The sequence below is a fragment of the Triturus cristatus genome, chromosome 5_2 (genome assembly GCF_964204655.1).
Source record: "Triturus cristatus chromosome 5_2, aTriCri1.1, whole genome shotgun sequence".
NCBI lineage: Eukaryota > Metazoa > Chordata > Amphibia > Caudata > Salamandridae > Triturus > Triturus cristatus.
Window position 1 is genome coordinate 617,888,478 of NC_140588.1, and position 21,359 is coordinate 617,909,836.

At 44.2% G+C, this 21,359-nt stretch overlaps 1 protein-coding gene across 1 annotated transcript in view; it reads left to right on the forward strand.

Moving 5' to 3' along the window:
- Positions 1-1,149: 1,149 nt before the first annotated feature.
- The window catches only part of TIMM8A (translocase of inner mitochondrial membrane 8A), a 64,037-nt gene continuing 43,827 nt past the window's right edge, over positions 1,150-21,359 (forward strand). The window contains exon 1 of the mRNA XM_085606654.1: positions 1,150-1,392. Within this exon, the coding sequence (XP_085462780.1) occupies positions 1,276-1,392 (117 nt within the window). The 5' untranslated portion in view covers positions 1,150-1,275. The remainder of the gene's footprint in view (positions 1,393-21,359) is intronic.

Below are 21,359 nucleotides of genomic sequence, written 5' to 3' on the forward strand. Positions count from 1 at the left end.
CTTTTTCCTCCTACTGCTGGAAAACGCCTCTCCATTCTCGTCTTCCAGTGCCTCTAGGTAATTTTTGAAGTATTCCCTCCAGTCCTCCCATTTCATTTGAGGCTCTCCGGGCCTCGGCAGGAACGGGATTGGTGTCGTGAGTGACGACGCCTGTGCGCACATTTCGGCACGTCCTCTGTGTTCTTCCGCCTGGTTCCTCGGACTGCCTGGTGCTTCCGCCCCTTCGTCTCCTGCTCGGGTCGCCCGGGCTTCTTCCGTGCCCTCTGCGCTGTTCCTTCCCGGTTCCGCCAGGGCCTCAACTGTGTCGTGCCTCGACACTGGGAGTTGCTAGTGTGCTGGTTCCACCTCCCCGGCTTCCTCTGTTGCGCGTTTGTAAGAGTGTCCTGCACCTTATTTTCCCAGTGCTTCCCTCTTGCTTCTGTCTGTCACTGCGGCGCTCTCTCGTGGTGTCCTTCGTGTCCCCCGTTACAGCCTTCTGGGTGCACTTACTGGTGTGGGTTGGCTTGCCTTGTCGCCTTCTCCCGTCCTCCTGGTCTGTCTACTGGTTTGTTCTCTTCCTCGATGGGTGTGTCCTCCAGGGTTTGGGTCATCCCACTCTCGTCGCTACTGTGATGCTGGTAGCTCTCCCCCAATAATACTCAGGAGGCGTGCAGTGTTAGTTGTCAAGTATATAGTCCAATACTATTCCCTATAACGAGATAGCGCCGGGCAAACTGCTCCGTACGCTCTAATGCCTTCGCGCCGTTTCTCGCGCATGCGCAGTCGCGTCCAATATGGCCGCCGAACGCCTATGGGTGAAGACGTAGTGCGCGTCAACTAGACCGCGACACTACAGTACATGCTTACTGTGACCATTATCTTTGTGAACCACCTATTATAAATTAAAATGTTACTTTTTATTTCGATAACGTAACTACCTGTAGTAATAATTCTAAAAGTGTTTTTTTGGGGGGGGCGAATAGGTAGGTTGTGTTTAGTTTCCAAAGTAGGGTAGCTGGTCCTCATATAAGAAACGGTACATGTTCTTTGTCAAGATGGCCGCATGTTTGGGTTTCCCTTCTTTGGACTGCCGAATTTCGTTTTGTCCTTCCTCTATGTTCATGGTGTTCTGTAATGCGAGATTTAATTTGTCCTGGCTGCATGGAAGAGCCTCGTTCAGTCAATGAGCCACGGGTGATAGAGGTAAAGTGGGGGGCTTAGCGCCCTTTCCGGTTCCGGTAGGAGAGCGAAGGTCAGGCACAGGGCAGGAACGACCAGTGGAGCTTGGCACGAAGGATGGATTCCAGCCTGGGTGGCGCCGCTGCGGACCCACAGCTACAGCGCTTTATCGAGGTGGAGACGCAAAAGCAGCGTTTTCAGCTTCTGGTGCATCAGATGACCGAGCTTTGCTGGGTAAATTAATGCTTATACTGGGACAATTAATACTTATTTCCACGACTGCTCATGCTCTCCCATTTGCCTGTTATTGTCTCACTAAAAGTAACATGCCAACAATTACGAACACTCAATGGATAATTAGAGGGAAGTACAATAACCTCTAAAATAACGTTTTGTTAGATTTTAAATTCTACGTTCTAGCCACATTGATAGACATCACTAGCCCTTACTTGTCTGTCATTACCGCAAGCATAGAGAACCTTACCAAGAGTGCACAGAGAACCACATTTTCGGTGGCTAACCATGGGGTGAGTCATCTTTCGAGCCTTAGTCAAAATTACATGCGGGGTGTCCCGCCACTGTTGTGGTACAATGCATGACACGGGAAGTCATTTTTCACTACAATGTGCGCCCAGTTGTGTATTTAAAAAAAACACCGAACCAATAATATTGCTTATCCATGGTGCCCCAACAGCACACATGGACATCAAGCTGAGGTGGTAGTTGCCGCCACAACTGCCTTGTAATTAATTTGTTATTCCTGGCACTGTCCTGGTTACTCCTCGTCTCAGGGACACTGAAGGCAGTGTCCGTATCAAAAAATACTCGCATTACTTTAGTTTACACTCCTTGGCCTCTACCTAAGCCTGAGCATCATTGGATGAGAGGAAACCCCTGTAGAACGCTGTGGGTGGTAACATGTCTGATGTTTCTCCCAGTATATCTGCGTGACATTTTGTTTATGACCGTACAGAACCGAAGACCAAAATTGCACCACGTCTATGAAGACACTATTAGCAACAGAATGTTTAATAGTAATGCAAATAGTGAAATTAGTGCACATGTAGTTCTACTTGTGATACCTTTACGTTGGTAAGTACCTTCGGGTGCAGCTGTTTCTAGTCTCACACTGCTAGTCCCAATGCTTGTGAGCATTGACTTAAGGTGAACTATGCAACCATGCACTCGGGGGTGCCCTGGAACTCGACACTCCCCGAATCTCATCACAGACTCACCAAGACTCTGAATCACTATATAGATAATGCAGTTGGACCAAACAGAAAGCGCTGCTGCCTTGCATGGTGTTTGAAAGTTCAATATAAATATCAATATTATACAGTACCCCTTTCAGGAATTTAAACGCTATGCAGGTTACACACTTCACACCACATACACCTGTGTATAGTTAGATTAGTAGCATAGTAGGGGCCGTGATATCCTGGATTATAGGTCCTGATGAAAGCCCCAAATTCTGTATGGGGCTCCTAACTAATGGCTGAAACATGTTGACCAGAGGATGAGAGAACAATGGTTATACTCAAGCATCCTTTACCATTGCTTTAATTTTAATCTTACTTCTGGCAACCGTAATACATTTATTCCAGTTAACCTACAAGTAATTATAAAATTTCTTTTGAGAACCTCCTTCTGGTAAAAGATCTCCAAAGAGCTTCTGTCAATTGAGCTCAGCTAGACAGTTTTTTTTTGTTTTACTGCATGAGGAGCAGATCCAATGATGAAGCATGCCACTTTCAGTTAATGAGAATCTTGAGTCCTATGAATAGCTATACACTCTTGAGTAAAGGCAGGTTAGTCTCTTCTATCAACTGCACCAAGTGCACTACATTTATTTCAGTTTATTTTTTTTTTGTTCGAATAAATACTAGAAAAAATTAGCAAAGCGATTTTGTAACCTTTGGAAAACAGTATTTTCTTTGAAAAGTATGGACACTGATATCCGGAAGTTAGGAAAGCACAAACACCATCAAAAGCTATAAGAAATAAACACTGAAAATTAGAAACAATTAAAGTAATTTGGGCCACTGGCATTTTGTGTAAAAGGAGATTAAAATAATATGGCAGCCTTGATCAATTATGCAGCAAATGTGACATAATACAGCTGATTATCTGGCTGTATTATTTTGGCACTTAATAATTAGGCCTGGGCAGTAAATTCCGTTCCGTTTGCGGAATTTGGGTAATTTTGCGTTCCGCGGAGAACGCAAAATTGCCCAAAAATCTGCGTTCCGCGACTTCGCAAAATTTTTTGCTTGTTCGCGTTCTCAATATGCGTGTTCGCGAGATATTTCACCCCGAGCACGCAAACAGCGATCGCGAACAGGAAAAAAGTATCGCGAACAAGCAATTCTGCGTGTTCGCGGAGATTTTTTACCGTTTCGCGGAGATTTGCGTAACGCGATTAAGCAAATTCCGCCCACCCCTATTAATAATACCATCTGAGCACGTTTTGCCTCGTTGGTACCTAATAACACCTGAACAATGCAATGTTGTGTTAGTTAAGACTTGGGCGTGACTCTACAAGGGGTGTTTTTCCCACCCACGGGTGACACAGGTGAACTTAGTTCAATGCACCATGTTGAACGCGAAAAACAGGTTAATGTAGCCCCACAGTATCCTGTTCGCTGTGTCATTGACATAGAAGTATTGCTTTTGGGTTACTAACAATCCCGTGGGATCAGGGGCACCGCAGTAACAGTCACAAACCTTATTTAGTTATTCATAGTATTACACACTTTTAAAGTCTGTCGGCAGCAGGTGAGACCATCTCGGGCATTAATCTGGGCGAAGGACTTCTGACAAGTGGCCAATTGGCTGTCCTTTTATACTAAATCTTATCAGTGATTGGAATTTCTGATATATGTTTAGGAATATCTGACATTATAGATTATGTTCATCAAGGTATGGGTCCCAAACTTTTCTTTATAAACATATTAGGCAAAAGGACGTAAATTCAGACAACATTATTTTAGTTATAGGTCTATATGTTTTCTTATTTAATGTTGACATGGTCCAGGGTAAACATTTGACCCAGACGAATGTCGCATTAGATGGTGTATCTGTCATTAATTAAAGAACATGACGCTCTCACAGTTCTTAGAAAGATAAGGTCAAGCGACATCTGCGTCTTAAGGCAGACATGACAATGATTCTGCATAAATCAGGGAGTATGGCGAGGTTAGTTGTTTAAGTTAGGAATGGGGACCTCCATGGACGAATATGGAGTTGGACCGAAGGGACTCTACGTTATCCCCTGGCTTGTATATCTGAATGTGGCATTATAGGGGCATGTCTGGCCAATAGGGATTCAACTAATGTGCAGGTAACTCCATTCTCTCAAGTGATTATCATTTACAAACATCTAGAATAAAATCTAAATAATGTATGCAGTGTACTTGTAGAATAAAATAAAGACTATTAGTACATTGTAGATATAAAAGATTCGTAAAAACATGTGCATGTGTCACATGATGAAGCATGAATATTTGTATGCCTTGCATTGTTAGTTAATTAATAACAATAAAAATGTTTCATAATCTATCTAAAGAGTTTTATGCATGTTGGCGAATAACCATATCAGTGAAAATAGGAAAAAGGGCAGTTTAAAAATGTGCGGTCTAAAAGTCCAAATTAAGAGTCTAGTAAAAACGAAAAAAGTATTTATTTTCAGTCCATAGTTGTATAGGTCTTTGGTACATATGGGAAATGCATACTGTGATTTGTTAGTCGACTTAATGGTTGAGTTCGATCCTCATCAGAAGACACGTCAACATCGTCTGGAGCACACGTAGCATATGTGTGATCTGGCGGAATCCATACAGAGCTTGTTCATGGTTAACAGTTTGTATATTCGATGTACCAGAAGTTGTTTTTGTCTTAGGCACTCTGTGTTGGTTGTGACTCCTCTCCTGAGGGCTAGAAGGATAGCAATGAGTCAAGACATTCATCAAGCGCTGCGTCAAAGTGCTACTGCTCTCCGATAGGTGGCATCCTGTATAAGGGACAGGTGCATTGCTCGGTATTGTTCCTGGTACTCAAGTAGAGTTTGAATGATCTTTTCCATAGCAAGATAAGCCACTGGGGGCTGTTCCAGATGTCAGTCAGACAATTTATGCACCAGAACACCGGTTTTACTTGTGCAGCTTTCATCTTGCGAAATGTGAGCACCAAGTGCTTGCTGAGTTCAGATAGCCAAGCGTGTTTCATTTAGCATGCTAGTTTCTCTGCAGCCGTGTGCAGTTGGATATGTATACTCCATGTTGATTTCTTTGTCGGAGCAGAAAAAAGATTAACGTACCACAGCCAATTAGCAGTATGATGATTGGCAATACTCCAAAAAAGCTGGAGAACAGAGAATTAAAGAATGACAAAATTAATCCGAATACTGCTTTAAATCCAGCCACCGGACAAGATCTGAAGTTCTTAAAAAAAAAAAAAAAAAAAAAAAAAAAAAAAAAATGCTCCAGAGAGAGAGAGAGACTCTCTCTTAATTTCTGAAGCAGTGAGAGACTGAGACTCTCTCTTAATTTCTGAAGCAGATTGGGTGCCTGCAGATGATAAACTTCATCCGCTGAATTCAAAAGGACTTCTTTTTGTAGGAGAACAGATAATAGTTTGTTCAATTTACCAAAACAGATACATTTCATGCCTATACTAGGCCAATAGATGTTCCTAATGCTATTTCTAGGATACAAGGTCCTTCCACAACACTGCATTGTTTCAGAAACTGTTATCAAGTATGGCTGTAAAGGTTCCAATCCACTGCAAGTAACATTGTTTAAACAAATAAGAACAGTTGCTCAAAAGTTCATGATGTATTGGGAATAAATGCATGGGGGAAACAGATAAGATGCAACTTAATCCTGGAATCAAAGTGCAACACATTCCATGAAATGATATGGTGTCGCACAGAAGGGAGTGTCCAAGAGAATTTCTGTAATTTGCTGTACTGATATACATAGCGTCATCAGCTTTTTCATTTAAAAAGATTTGGGTAAAAGTAAATTTGCATGAATGAAACAGTTGTGAATTGTGCATAGTTTCATACCAGCCAATAGATTTATACTTTTGACAGTCGGAGAATGAAACGTAAATGGCAATAAAATAATACTGTGTATTAGCCAGGTAATCAGTGGAGTGTCACTGACTGTAATTGGTGCATCTTCAACTCAACTTGCTCTATACTTAGTGTGTTAGTAGAGTCTTTATTGGCCATTTGTTTTTTGAGTACCTGTCAAATTTTAGAGTTCAAATAGGACTGTATGATTAAGAAGTTGCCAAGGCGCAAAACCTGACGAGTGTTTGTAGTGCCCAATTTAATTGCATGATTGCTCTTAATTGAGGCTGCCCTTGTTGTAATAAATCCAGGTCCCCTTTCATGAGGTCCAAGCCTGAGGATAAAATGTAATTCAGTGGGTACACTCCCTTAAATAGCGTGTGCATTCCATTGCAAATAACCCCCATAAAAGGTTTGCATGTTCTCTTGGTCTATTTGCCAAGTTCTTTCTGCAACTTCTTTCTCAGAATACTTGATTAATTCATTGTCAATGGCATATATTTCTGTGGCAAGGAATATTCCGTTTTTTTCAGGATGTAGCCCCAGAAGAAATTCGGAGAAATCAATGCTCTAATTAATTTATTGAGGAAAAATGTTCTTTCACAGCTGAAAGACTAGAGTGTTCTAGCCATTGTTGGCATAACTTGCATACACTATATGTAGTAACTACTACAGTTGTCTGTGTATTGTAACCAGGATTAGGACAATTTATTTTGGGTCTAGGAGTGTAAGAAAGAAAACCCTGCATGCATGGTTTAGAATCTTAAGGCATCCTTTAACAAAGAATTGCTTCGAATTATAGTTTCCATTTTGTATGGTTCATTCTGTATTATATTATTTATGTCCGATTCAGACATATTCATTTGTAATTGCCAATTATTGAACATAGTCAAATTTGGCTTTTGGAATAGGTTTCTTTAGTTCCTTCATTTCTCCAAATCTCAAACAGGTAGTCTGCTGGATAATTTTGTTTAGACAAATAATTTATTTTGGTATTATACAAGCTCGAAATGAGGCCTCTCTACCTTGGATCTACCAGAATTTGGTTCTCCAAATTCATTTTTTGTCAACATCTGCTTTCCAGTACTCGTGTCTTTTAAAAACCAGGTTTTGACTAAACTCAGAGTAAATCAGCTTGTTGGTAGTGATTAAGTTATTTGGAAGCTGCCCTGGCTTCTGTGTGTAAATTAAGGCTGAAGGATGTGACCTGTCAGCACTCTGAAAGTAAGGGAATTTCTTCAAGAAATTAGGATGACTATTGAGAGGCAGTGCCTCACAATGTTCCCGTTGTGTATAATTGTACATTTCTCTAATAGCTAGTCCTTTGTATGAAATAATATACATAGTAATGATAGCAATACATTTCTTTTTAATTTGCTGGATTTAAATTATGATCTTCATTATTCAAAGTAGCATATGTCTGTAAATCAGATAATTCCTTTAACAGTGTAAGTGTCCCAATCATCTGAAATAGAACTGGGCATTATAACATCATTCATTGAAACTTAAATCACATAAGGTAATTGAAATCTCTCAGTAGGTCCCATATTTGAATATGGAACCTCCTTTGCCTAGACTACGCCCTCCGGCACAGGATAAGCTGTAATGTTTGCAGCGTAGAAACCTCTTTGGGTTCTGTGGGTTGAAAAATAAGGCTGTATTTCATGAACCACAGGAGATGTAAATGTCCTGGCAGGGCCAAACTGTCCGTTGAGTAGCAGTAGCACGGTGACTATCGTTGACAACTTCATGATGAAAAGAAAAGTTCCCAAGGTAATCCAGGCGTAGGACCACGGTGGAATTAAATACTTGTTACAAAACCATTGATAAGCATTCAACAGTCTCCGGCAATGAGTGACTGTAGAATAAGATGAACAATCAATCTCTTGTGAAATATGCAGAGTAATTTTCAAAGTTGTTGACCCCTTGAAATGGTACAGGTTCAAATGATGTAGCATCAAGTGGAATTTCATAGTAAACCATGGAATTAGGTTAGACAGTAGCTACTGCCATACTATTCTCATCATCTGTATTTGTTGCACTCAATGTTTTGCTTAAAGTGCTAAGCCCAATTATCCCCTGCTTGGAACTCGAGCTAGGAATGTTACTGCTTTGTTCATGTGGCAGAGAAGCAACGTCCTGCATTACTGGCTGACAGCAAAAGCTGTCTTTATTAGTGGAGGCTTGAAGACAGTGTTCCCAACGAAGGGCAAACAGACGCCGGAGTAGTAGTTGGTTTGTCTTCCTCTGGGACTTGGATGTATCAGCTTCAGACGTGGTGTAGCAACTGCGAAATGCAAAGTGTGCCGGCAGCAGGTGAAACTGCCTCTGGCAGAATTAAGGCGGATAATATGGTCGAAGGGCCTCTCCTGACAAGTGGTTGTCCTTTTACACTAAATTCTTTCAGCAACTTGAATTTCTGACATAAATTTAGGAATATGTGACACAGATTGTGCATCAAGGTATGCATCCCAGACGTTTCCATATGAATCTATAAGGCAGAAGGACATCAATTCAAAGTACATTAATTTAGTTATCTCTGTATGAGTTCTTTTTTGACCTTGACATGGTGAAGGGTAGCATTTGGCCCAGACAAATGTCTCGTTAGATGGTGTATCTATGTCAATTAAAGAACTTGATGCTATCACAGTTCCTAGAAAGATACGGTCGGGCAACATCTGTGTCAAAAGGCAGGGGTGACAATGATTCTCTGACAGTATTATTTTGACACTTATTAATACAATCTGAGCAAGTTTTGCCTAATTGGTACCTATTAACACCGCAACAATGTTACAACCAATTGAAAGATGCCAATTTAACCTTTGCAATGCGTCTGCTGCTGAGCAGCATCAGGTGTGGACCTTTTTTGATCGGTTGGAGGGAGCAGCACATTTTTATTTTTCTAAAACTAGCAAACTGCTTCTTTTGTGAATGGATACTGCAAATTGTGTAGCTGCAGCAGGATAGCTGCAGCACAAAAGTTAGACTCATGCTGACTGCTGGTCTTTCAAAAAAGGTTTGGCCTCTCTCCACATTAAGCCATTAAAGTGAATTTAGTTTTGTGATTTTAAGAACCAAACTACCTGTAATATTTCAAATAAAATGTAAATGTAATATAGAACAAGAGAATCTCAATCTTATTTGTGTTGGTGCCACATGCTTTCCACTGTTTCATACCTCTGTAGAATAGAATTGAAATCAAATTGAAAGCCACGGTATCTAAATGCTTAAGGTCCCTTCACAGGTATAGTTTGGCCTGATAGTCCCTGCATCCTTGGTTATTCTGATATTGGTAACTTCAGGGTACAGGGAGAGGAGGTAGAAATACCCCTACTACGTTTTGAGGAATAACATACTAGAATCTGTATTTTCTGTACAAAACTCTTGCATCTTTTTCCAGAGTTCACCTTGTATCTTCGGCTAGTTCAGCTACCCGAGTCCCCAGGTCGAAATGTGGAAACTTTAACTAATTCTTCGCAAGCCTCTATCAGCACCTTGTAAAGAGCACCCTTGCTTGCAAGCAAGAACTCTTCAGAAATGTCTACTTAATCCTTGATTGTTTGCATTTAAAATAAAATCTATTCAAACTATACTGGCAGCTTGGAAAACAAGCATTTGTAATGAAATCGGTCTCGCATTTGTGAGAGTTTCAGCTATTGTCATTGTAAATGACTATGCTTTTTATTTATCTGTTTTGATAATTTAACACATAAATAAAAGGCATTTTCATTTACAATGCCAAAAGCTCAAACCCTTGTAAATGTGAGACGTATTTAATTTCAAAGAAGCTGTCACAATTGTCCCGGGCTTATTGGAAGGTGAAAGCACACATGGCGTGCTGAATGTCGTAGGAAAGCATGCGGTGCCTGCAGTAGGAGAAACTCCTTAAAGAAAATTGTGCTTACAGACTAAATAAGACATACAGTGTACCAACAGAAGTAAAAGGGCCAGTCCTCATGGGAGGTTATAAATTAAGACAAGGCGGTACTAAGGAGGGACTAACAAACCTATTAACAAATAAGAAGCAGCATTTACAAAGGACAATGACACAAGCCAATAAAAAATATGGATGGAGAGTGGGCGGAGCTTCAGGTCTATACTCAATACAGCATGTCTGCAGAACAGCGCAGCGCTGCCAAGGCTCGATCTAAAAAAAAAATACAACAGATGAGATCAAATGGTCACATGGACAGCCGGCTGAGCGATACTTGTTGCTAGGAAGGACAGTCTGTATAACAATGCATGCTATCACACTGTGGGCGAAGGGATTGCGTCCTTTTAAAGAAGGTTCAATTGTGAGATAGAACCAAGATTGAGAGGCAGGGTGGGAGCACCAGAATTGGGTATAGACATTTTAAACTAATGAGCAAGCGTAAATACCCTGAGTGATAATGATTTGATTAGGATGAATATACCTCTTTAACACCTCTTCATTGCGCACACTGGAAGGGACGCACCACAAGACCAGAGTACGTTTCTGGTCACTAATGCACGACACCAAAATGCTTCAGCACAGGATCGCAACAAAAAATACAATTTGTTACGCACTCCTCTGTGGTATAGGGTTTAGGCCTGTGAAAGTGGACTTTGGTGCGGACATAGGGGCACCAAGGGCTATATAAGTGCTACAATAAGATGTGTACATTCCGCTATGCTCTATGACTGTAGTACATTCTCTACTGTTCATAGAAATGGTGTAACAAGCGCGACCATCGGGAAGCGCGCCCTTAGGACCCGGCTCCCCCCGCCCCTGAGACACACCCCCTTGGGGGCGTCAGCTTGGCCGGCAACCTGATTGGTTGCCGGTCCGCGGTAGTCCTTTCGGGTCACCACATCGTTGGTGGAACGTACACTTCCTGTAGGGATGAGTGGAGGTGGGGCGTAGGGGCTATTTAGGCCCGCTTCTCTCCTCCACTCATCCTCTTTTTCCTGCTCGGACGACGACTACCTTCTGAATCTCTTCTGAATCTTGGTTCCTGCAGCGGCGTGGGCGTCGGCGTGACGATCGTTGAGGATTTCGTGGATCTTTGTTGGCGGGTCGTCGGGTCTGCTGCTCGTTCGGGTGCCTTGGCTGCGGGGTTGCATGCTGGTCGGGCCGCAGAGCTTGCGACGGTGTTCGGGTCAGCGTTGCTGTTGTGAGGTAAGGTGCTTGGGGGGGTGTGGACACGGGCGCATCTTCCGGGGTTCTGTGGACGGCAGTGTGTAATATTGGTGCTGCTCCCGCAGGGCTCTGGGTGTGCCGTGGTGACCCGCCGTCCTTCGCATCTGCGCTTTAGCCAGGGCGTAAGGGTTGGCACGCGGGTCTTCCAGGCCGTGGTGCGCTGAATTGTTTAAATTGCGTTGAGCGGGAAATTTCAGTCAGGGCGTAAGGGTTGACGCGCTGTACTTTCCGTGGTGCGCAGGAATCTTTGAGCGGGAGATTTCGCTAACGTTTCCTCCTTTGTTTCACGATTGGGAGGGAAGTCGGTTGCTACCGCGTAAGGGGCGTCGGGGCTGCGGTGGATCAGTGGAGCGGGGCTTGTAACGCTGCAGCGTGCAGGGGGCGTGCAGGGGGTGTGTCACCAGTTCCCGATCGACGGCGGGATTTGACTGCGGGAGCGCGAGCGAGCATGGGGCTGCAATAGCGAAGGTGCTTAGAGCAGGGGTGTTGTGGGGGCAGGCGTTAAAGCGTTAAGGCTTATAGGAGCACAGAGGTGTGGTGGACTGGGCTAAAACTGTACGAGGTCGTAGAAGTGAGAGTTGCCTTCGAGCTGTCTAGTGTTGTTAGTCAGTCAGAGCCAGTTGCTACATCATGCCTCCCAAGAGAAATCAAAAGAGGAAAGAAGGGGAATCGGAAATCGCGCAATTGTTGAAATTAGTACTTGCAAAGATGAGTAGGGATGAGGACAGTGAGGGCGAACTACCTGAAGATGCGGGGGGCGAGGCTCCCGAGTCGGACAGTGAAGGGGTTGCAGAGCCAGTAGCGCCTGAGCGCCCGCGTAGGGCGATAGTACCGCCAAAAGCGGCCTTCCCTCCGTTGGTGAAAAAAGCAAGGGGTGGCAAGAGGAGGAAAGTGGTAAAAGGGAGTGAGGGGTCTGTTCCAGTTAGGCTGGATTTACAGCCAGGGGTGCCTCAGCTGCCAATGGGGCCTGCGCCAGTGATGTCCCCTACACCAGTAGCCTCCCTGCCTACACCCGCTTCGCTTCCTACTCCTGTAGTCCCTATACTACCACCTGTGCCACCGCCCGTAATTCCTGAGCCCATATCAGCTCCAGCAACGCCGCATGAGGGGTCGGGGATGGTGAGGGATGATATTAGCTTGATTTTGGCGGAGATTAGGGGGGCCTTCAAGGCCTTGGCGTCGGCCACAAGTATTCCAGTGCCCCTGGTGCCAGAGGTCCCAGTGGCGACTACACTACCAGCGGTGCTGCCAGTCAGACGAGATGAGATAGCGGGGGAGCAGGTGCCCAGTACATCAGGGGGAGGGGGCCAGGCTGCTAACACTGATATTCTGGCAACGGTGGCAACATTGTTGGCTCAGCTGGGGGCGCCAGCGATGACCAATGCAGCAACTGCCCCATGGGTTCCCCAGACAGGAGGGGGGGGTTTGGCGGAGCTGAGCAAGCAGGTGGCGCTGTTAAGTAAGACACAAGAGGCAGCGACAAATGCGACTGGACCAGCGGTGGGTCAAGCGGCCCCCGCCCATGCAGCGCCAGAGGTGCCCTCTGCAGGTAAGGCAGTGGAGGGCGCAAATAATGGGGGAGGCAATGAATCTAAGGTGCCAAGGGGCGTTGAAACGGTGTTGTCAAGGAGAGGTAATTTGGCGGCACATGTGGCGCAGGACGTGAAAGAGAAGATTTGGAAGGGTGAATTTGTGGACATTTTCTCACTTATCAGACAAAAACGGAGGGAGGAGGGCGTTGGAGAGAAGGACAAGAAAGAGGGTTCCTTTAGAGAGAGAGAGCCAAAAGTGGAGGAATCCATCTCCAATTGGCTGTTTGGCTTTAATGTGTTCTCCATTATAATGCTTGAAAAGAAGCCAGAGTTGGCAGTACCATTGATATGTTATGCGAATAAGATTTTAAAGGTGCAGGTGACTTATGGGGGTGTTGCTTGGTTAGACTACGACAGGGATTTTAGGTGGGCTAAAGTGGAGGATCCTGATATGGGGTGGGACCAGACGGAGGTGAACGTTTGGCTGGAGAGCGTGAACAAGATGCCTGTGAGGCAGCCCTTTCGGGCATCTCAGGGAGGCCCTGGTGAGAAAAAAGGCACATGTTAGGCGTTTAATAGAAAAAACATGCACCTGGGCCCCAGGGACATGCAAGTTCAAACACGCATGCGCTTACTGCGGCCACCCTTCCCACCCAGAGTTCAAATGTATCAAAAAATCCAAAGAAAAAGGGAGAGAGTCCAAGCCTCCCCCGGCACAATGAGTTACCTACGCCGGTCAACGTGGGGAAACTGATGCTCTGGCTAAATCAGTACCCTGACAGAAAGGCAGCCAGAATTTTGTATGAGGGGTTTTCAGTAGGTTTCCGCATTCCCGCAATAGGGGTCCCACCAGTGGGCTACTGTAAGAATCTAATGTCAGCTCGTATGCACCCGGAGGTGGTGGCAAGTAAGGTGAACAAGGAGAGGGCTCTGGGGTGGGTGGCGGGTCCTTTTGGGTTGCCTCCTCTGCCCGGGTTTGTTAGCTCTCCCCTGGGGGTGGTGCCTAAAAAAGTGCCTGGGCAGTTCAGGATGATACACAATTTATCAGCCCCGCAAGGGGCGTCGGTAAATGATGCCATAGATCCGTCTTTGTGCTCAGTGACGTACTCTTCTTTTGATGCAGCTTTACAGAAGCTGCGAGATTTGGGGCCACACGCTTTGTAGGCAAAGACTGATGTTGAGTCGGCCTTTCGGCTCTTGCCGGTTCATCCGGAAGACTATCACCTATTAGGTTTTCAGGTTGACTCCCGGTATTACTTTGACAAATGCATGCCAATGGGCTGCGCTGTTTCATGCAAATATTTCGAAATGTTCAGCACGATGTTACAATGGCTATTTGTGGAGAAAACAGGGCATAAGGAAATAGTGCATTACTTGGATGATTTCATGATCATGGGCCCACCGGATTCTGAAAGTTGTGGGCGGGCTCTGGGCCAACTAGTTGCTTTGTTTGATGAAATGGAGTGCCCTTGGCCCCGGGTAAGAGTGTGGGTCCTGTGACTAGCCTGTCCTTTCTGGGGCTTGAAATAGATACCATGGCAGGGGAGTGCAGGCTGCCGTTGGACAAAGTTAGAGCGTTCTCTCAGGCTATAGACGCTGCCTTGGCAGCCCCCAAGGTTACCCTGCACCAACTCCAGGTTTTGGTGGGGCAGCTTAATTTTGCACTCCGAATTTTTCCTATGGGCCGCCCGTTTTCAAGGTCCATTGCTCGAGCCATGACTGGCCTCACGCAGAAATATCATCATGTAAGATTACGGGCAGAGGTCAAGGAGGACCTAAGGATTTGGCGTGATTTCCTGAAGGGCTTCAATGGGAAGGTAATTTGGCCGGAACCGGCTATGTCTTGCTCTGAATTGGGCTTGATTACTGACTCAGCAAGCAGCATTGGTTTTGGGGCAACTTTGGGGACACAGTGGTGTAGGGGTGATTGGCCATTGGCATGGCATGAGAGCGGGGTGTCTAGAAACATTGCTTTCTTGGAACTGTTCCCTATTGTGGTGGCGGTAGAAATCTGGGCTCCTTTTTTCAGGAACAAAACTGTGGTCTTCTGGTCTGACAATATGGCGGTTGTAGAAACCATCAATAGGCAGGGGGCTTCTTGTAAACACGTGTTGCGTTTATTGAAGCATCTGGTTTTGGCCTGTTTGAAATTGAATTTGGTATTCAGGGCAGCGCATATTCCCGGTGTACATAATCAGGCCGCTGATGCTTTGTCTCGCCTCAAGTTACAGGAGTTCAGGAAGTACCATCCGCAGGCGGACAAGCAGATGACTGTTTTCCCAGCTTCTCTGTGGAGGATTGGAGTGCCGGATTAGCAGGGCTGGTGGGAGCATCTTTGAGCAGAAACACGAGAAGAACTTACCAGCAGCATTTCAGGGATTACAGGAATTTTGTGGGGCACTCAAGCCGCCCCTCCCTTTTTTCGGCTATAATCGGGGAAAGACTGCCATCTAGTGACTCTTACTGGACACGATCCTGAGTTAAACTGATCTGTGACCAAATGTTGTGTGGCTCTGCCATACAAGCAAACAGGTGAGATATCTTTATGTCCACAATGTCTAAACTCTTGGTTTGGCAGCGTGGGTTAGACTTTAAAGCGTGGGCCAAGGTAGTATTTGAGGAATAAGTCATTCAATTATAACAAGAAGTTCGTAAAATCATCCTTGGGCGCAGGGGTTTAAGGGGGATGGTAAAAACTCGGGTCTCTCAAAGGGGCGGAGTCGATGTAATTAAGGGAATGCCTTGAAACATTTAAGCTAAAAATCTGTGCTTAAAATAGTGTGCCGCCCAACTAGTATTTTGCCTCTTCTGTCATTGTATCCAGATATAAAATATAACATGTAACATTACACCTAAAACAAGCCAGGACTATTGGTGTTGTCAGTTGTTAGCTGCATAAGATAAATAGGCAAAAACTATGGCTTCGTTGTAAATAATATTGAACATTCTTCAGTTAGGAAATTATGAGACTGTGCAAGAACTTTTTAAATTTACATCACAGGCAGTGAAGGGTGGTCACGCTGTAGAGTTGCAATTTCTTTCTCGCCCTGATGGTGAGGGCAAAAACAGAGAGCCCGATAGAGACCCGTCTTGGCACCTGCATTTTAGAACTGCCAGTGAATATGACCAGCAGGACCCGGCCCACTTAAAGACCTGCTTGGCCGTATGGTGAGGAACAAGTAAAGCTACATAGCAGTAAATGAACCATGTTGGTTGTGCTGTTCTACTGCACTCTTGCTTGTTAAACGGTGCCGTGCGTGCCCTTGGCTGGAGCTGCAACGCTGTTCCTTTCCTCTGCGGTCCTTGTGTTGAGCAACACTTGCTCATTGACTTGTTCTCTGCAGGAAGACCCACCCTTGGCGGGAGGCTCCTATTTATCCTGCTTGGCTTTCCCACTCCAAGCGGAAATGGGAGAAATTAAACTACAAGTCACAAAATACCAACTGGTAAAGGAAACTGTTTAGTGTACAGCTGCAGTAACTATGTTCACTCCCCATCCAGTACCCCCGCACACTCACTAGATCTTCAAGGTACCATCCTTCAGGCAGGTGTAACAAAGGTACTGTTGTCGTCCGTGGGACAAAGGGCACAAGGGGCTAAAGGACGCCAACTGACTCATCCTGGCCCTGACGATGTTAAAAAAAAAAAAAAAAAAAAAAAAAAAAGCGGACTTTTGGGAGTCAGAAGGTAGAGACAAGGGGACTGTGGGCGCAGCCGCAGGCAGAAGATGGCAAATGAAATTGGCATAGGGCGGACTAGGGGGCACGTCATAGGTCATGAGTGAGTGAGGCGCATGCTGTTCTCTGTGGGCGAAGAAAGCGGCCATCTTGAAAGTATATCCAATGTCATTGTTTTTAAAAAGGCAGTACCAGCAGAGAGAGAATCTAATCTGGGGGAATCCATATAATGTTTAATCAAATAGGCTTCAACTAGAAGCATACATGCCAACATTTCTAACTGGAAAATGGGATATTTTGAAGAAAATCGGGGAACTGTAGTTTACCCCAATACACTGATATTGAAACCAGGGCAACTTTAGACCGGAGGCACGTCACAATTCTAAACAAGTGTGGGCAGGATCGAGTTTCTGATCAGTGTCAGCAAAGGGAATTAGCTTGTGAAACAAGCCCAAACACACCTTAAAAGGAAGCCCAAACCAAACTATCCTAACAAAAATAAGCCTCACGGCAATCTTCTAAAAGTGCAAAAAGCCTAAATAAACCTAAATAAAATAGAATCAACAGAGCATGAGGCACGGCAGGGGAGGCGGCAGTAAGGTATCTGTGGCATAAGAGGGGATGGGAGTAAGAATGCTATATATAAATGTAAGCAGGTAGGGAGCTGAAGTTGAACACAGACAAACAGTAACAGAACAGGGATCCAAGCAATAAAATAGTCCCACAAAGAACACATGAAGAACCATAGTGTAATGAGGCAGTACTAAGTCTGTTCTGTGGGAGGAACAGAAGAGATAAAGAAGGGACAAAGAGGCTGGACTGCCCACTAGCAAGCAGGGATTTTCAAAGGACACTGACCTAGACAAATGAAAAGCAATTTCAAGAAAAGGGATGGACTTGATTCCCGCAGACTGATTACAGCAGGTCTCGAAGAGACAGCTGTGCTGTCTAGCTCGACCTAAAAACTGGTAAATGTCAGTTTTGCAAACCTACTGCACTGCTTTTAAGACCATGTTAAATACCATTTACCATTTGCCATAGAAACACACCTATTTGGTAGCTGTTGTTAAAAGAATTGCACATCTAAAATGTTTCAAAGTAAGGGTAAGTTAAATTGACAACCAATGGCTGTACAAATTAGAAATCAGTTCCATGTGTTACCAGGAGCTCCAAACAGTGTCAATACTCCTTGCTTTCATAAGAGGTCCAATTGATGATAAAAAAATAACACTTCTAAGACACTGGAGCGCACTAAACTTTGTGTTTCACCACTTCGGGAATTGTGGCAAATAGTTATACTTCACAACTGCAAATCCAAGAACATAGAGCCGACACATGTTTCGTCTCCAAAGAAACTTTTTCAAATCTCCAACTAATTCAAGCTTGAGTATTTATCTGAAGTGTATCCAGAAATAAGAACTATTGGTATCTCTCTCCTTAGTTGATGCATAAATGGAAAATCAAACGAAAGGATTTTTCCTTCCTTTAGTCATATGTGTCCACTATCACGGTACTTGGAGCCTGTACTACTACTTGCCATACCAGGCATCATTTAGCAAAATGTTTGATGGCTGCCAGTATTTGAAACATACAGTGTAAATAGTGGGCAACTTGAGCTCAACATAGTACAAATATGATTTAGTCTGCTTGTTACCTGTAAACTCCCAGATTTAAATAACATTTTTTTTTATTTTGATTGATGACTAAACCAGGGTATTTCTCTAACATTACAGTACATCAGCAATGAAGAAGCAGCATTTATAGACTCTATAGATAGTTACAACAATCTGAATTATTGAATCCATTAGTTCCTCTCTAAGGGAAGGGGGTCGAGCTCAGCAGCGTACATGTACCTCCCTTAAATGAATTCCATTTACCCCATATCTACACCCACTTCTTCGGGCAGCCACAGCTTTCATAAACTGTCTACTGTGATATCATGCACTAGTCCATGTCTTTCATCCAGGCACAGGGTGTTATCGTTTAAAGAGCACCCCATCATTTTGCTATATTTTCTTTTCTTATTGCCATTCCTAGTATGGCCCAGGATTTTTCTTTACTATTTAAATCTGTAGCCCTTCCCCCCCCCCCCCCCAATACATTTAGGAGGCACCTTTTAGGCTCTGGCTCCAATCTAAACTCTAGTGTGTCTCCCACACCGGGTATAACAGATCCCCAATATTTCTTTATGCACATGCAGTCACACATTTTGTGGTAAAATGTGCCTTCTTGCCTCCTGCAAGTAAGATCTGCCTTTAGACCAATCTTAACAAGAGTGTGCCCTGAGACGTATAGTCTGTGAAGTGTTTTGAGTTGTATTGATTTGAGTCTCGAAGAAATGGCGACCTCCCGGGGTGAGGCCAACACCCCCTGCCACTGCTCATCGTCTAATTTCCAAATATCTTATGTCCAGTGCTCTTTGAGTTGAAGGAGAGCCAGGAGAGTTATTAATCAGTTTTTTATAGGTCAAGGAGATCGCCTTATGGTCCATATAATCAGTGAGCATTCTGTCTTCTTGTGGAGAGGCCTCGGGGAATTCACCTCTCCTCCGGGGACGACTGCCTGGAGAGAATGCCTGATTTGTATGTATTGGAACTGTTCTGTTTCCGCTAGATCACGTTGTCTCTGTAGTGTAGTGTAGCAAAGGGAACCACCCCCTTTTACCCACAAATCTCCCACTCGGGAGATACCTATGAGGTCCAATCTGCTAAATCCCTTGAGGTTCCTCAGGGTTACCAGTCGTTCAGTATCCCACAGTGGGCTGGCTCATGTGATCGTATTTGTCCATCCCAGGCTTTTATTTACTGCATGCCAGAGCTGAATAATATGTTTAGTGGGGCCTGGGAGCTGTATTTGTTCCGGTGTGGTGTAGAGTGCTCTTTCGTATCTACTGCCTGGTAAAACCAGCTTATCCATTCTGTATGCTGGTTCGTCATAGGGCGATGTAGGCATTGATTGATCATGATTAGCTGTGATGCCCAGCAATATTTCGTATAACCAGGAGTCCAATGCCCCATCATACCAGCCCCATAGCAATTTCTGTGTGGCTTTTAAAGGGTGTTTGGCATCCCATATGAGTGTTCTCTGCTCGTTTTCTATGGCTTTGAAATAGAAGGCAAGAAGTGGGCATGGTGCGTTTTGCAGTATGTATAAAAATCTAGGCAGTGCCATCATCTTAAATAGTGCTGCGCGTCCCAGCAAAGAGAGGGCTCTCCAGTGTCGCACACTTCCCTTCAAACGTTGTAGTGGGGGTAAAAGATTTTGATCGTAGAATTGGGCCGGGTTCGTGGTAATATATATGCCTAGGTATAGGAACCCCTCTATGGTGACTGTTGCCTCCCAGCCCCTGGGTAACGAGGGGAGTGTGCCACTCAATATATAAATAATTGACCCAGTTAGTCTTATACATTCTCAGATATTGATCTAAGGATCATTAAATGCTCACACAGTTTGCAAGCAAACAGACTGAGGCACCATGTTGGAGCTGTTTGCAAAGAGAATTTTTTTTTTCATAGATTGAAAACTTTGGTCAGTGTCCTTGATCAAAAGTATATTCTTGGATTATTTACACTAAGAACTTGTAAAATCAACTTAATGCATCGGAGTAATTGTTTCATCTGCTAGAATGTTTCACAAGACCTCAGAGGCTAACTAAGGAGGAGGGCCTTGGCATAATCTCTAGTATAATAGGATTGCTGGCATACTCCGGCCGGAGCATGATCGGTATGCTCTGATATCTTTACTATGAAAAGTTATGGCAAAGGTAGTAAGCTTGCCTTGTTTTTGTTATCAAATGGATTGTTATCACACAGTTACAGGCTGTAGACCGGTATATCATGAAATCTCAGATTAGCGTAGTAGGCAAGGTTTTTGGTGTTCGTCACCCACTGTGACAAACCTTGGACTTAGTCGATTTTCAGTGTGCTAATCATTGTTGGGCCCTTTTAAGTGACTTTGCATATTGTTTTTACCCTTGTAGATTTGTACATATTTGTGAATTAATTACAATGTGTGACGTTTGCCAGCTTATGTGCACTTCAGTAGACTTGTGGTGCTTATGGTGTCAAGCCAATGGTAAAAAATATTAGTATTATTGGTTGATGAGAAAAGTTATGTCAGATTTCAAAGTATTCAGCTGTTTATTTTTGAAAGGCTGTAGGCCTGATTTTACTTTTTGTGTGACAAGCATGCTAAATGCTGTTTTTTTCTTTTTTTGGGTGGATTTTTACACTGTGCTAAAGTCTGTAGGCAGGTGTTTTGTTTAATGGGATCTCAAGTCACTGTAGTAGGTAAGGGTTTTGGTACGGTGACCCACTACAGCAGACCTTGTAGACAGACAATATGCACTATTGTAATCCTTGTCTGGCCATGTTAGGAGGGATTTTATATTATGACAATCTCTAAAAATTATGTACTATTAATTTTAGTACATTATAGCTGTCGGTTGCCTTGTGGGACAAGCATTGGCATAGCCAATAGGTCTATCCTTTGGGACTTTATAAGTGTTTAGTTATCCAGCACAATATCCTTGGTGCAACAACATCACGTTTTGCATGGCTAAACACTTAAAAGGTCCCAAAGGCGAGACCTATTGGCTATGCCAATGCTTGTTCTGACTTCCTGTGGCTGCAGAGCCAAGAAGCCAGAGAGGCACACAAGGCCAGGAACGAGATCCTGTCTGTAAAAGAAGGGGGTGGTAGGGGGGCGTGTGGGGGTTGTGACAAAAACATCTGAGATATGAAAGTGGGGAGGGTGGG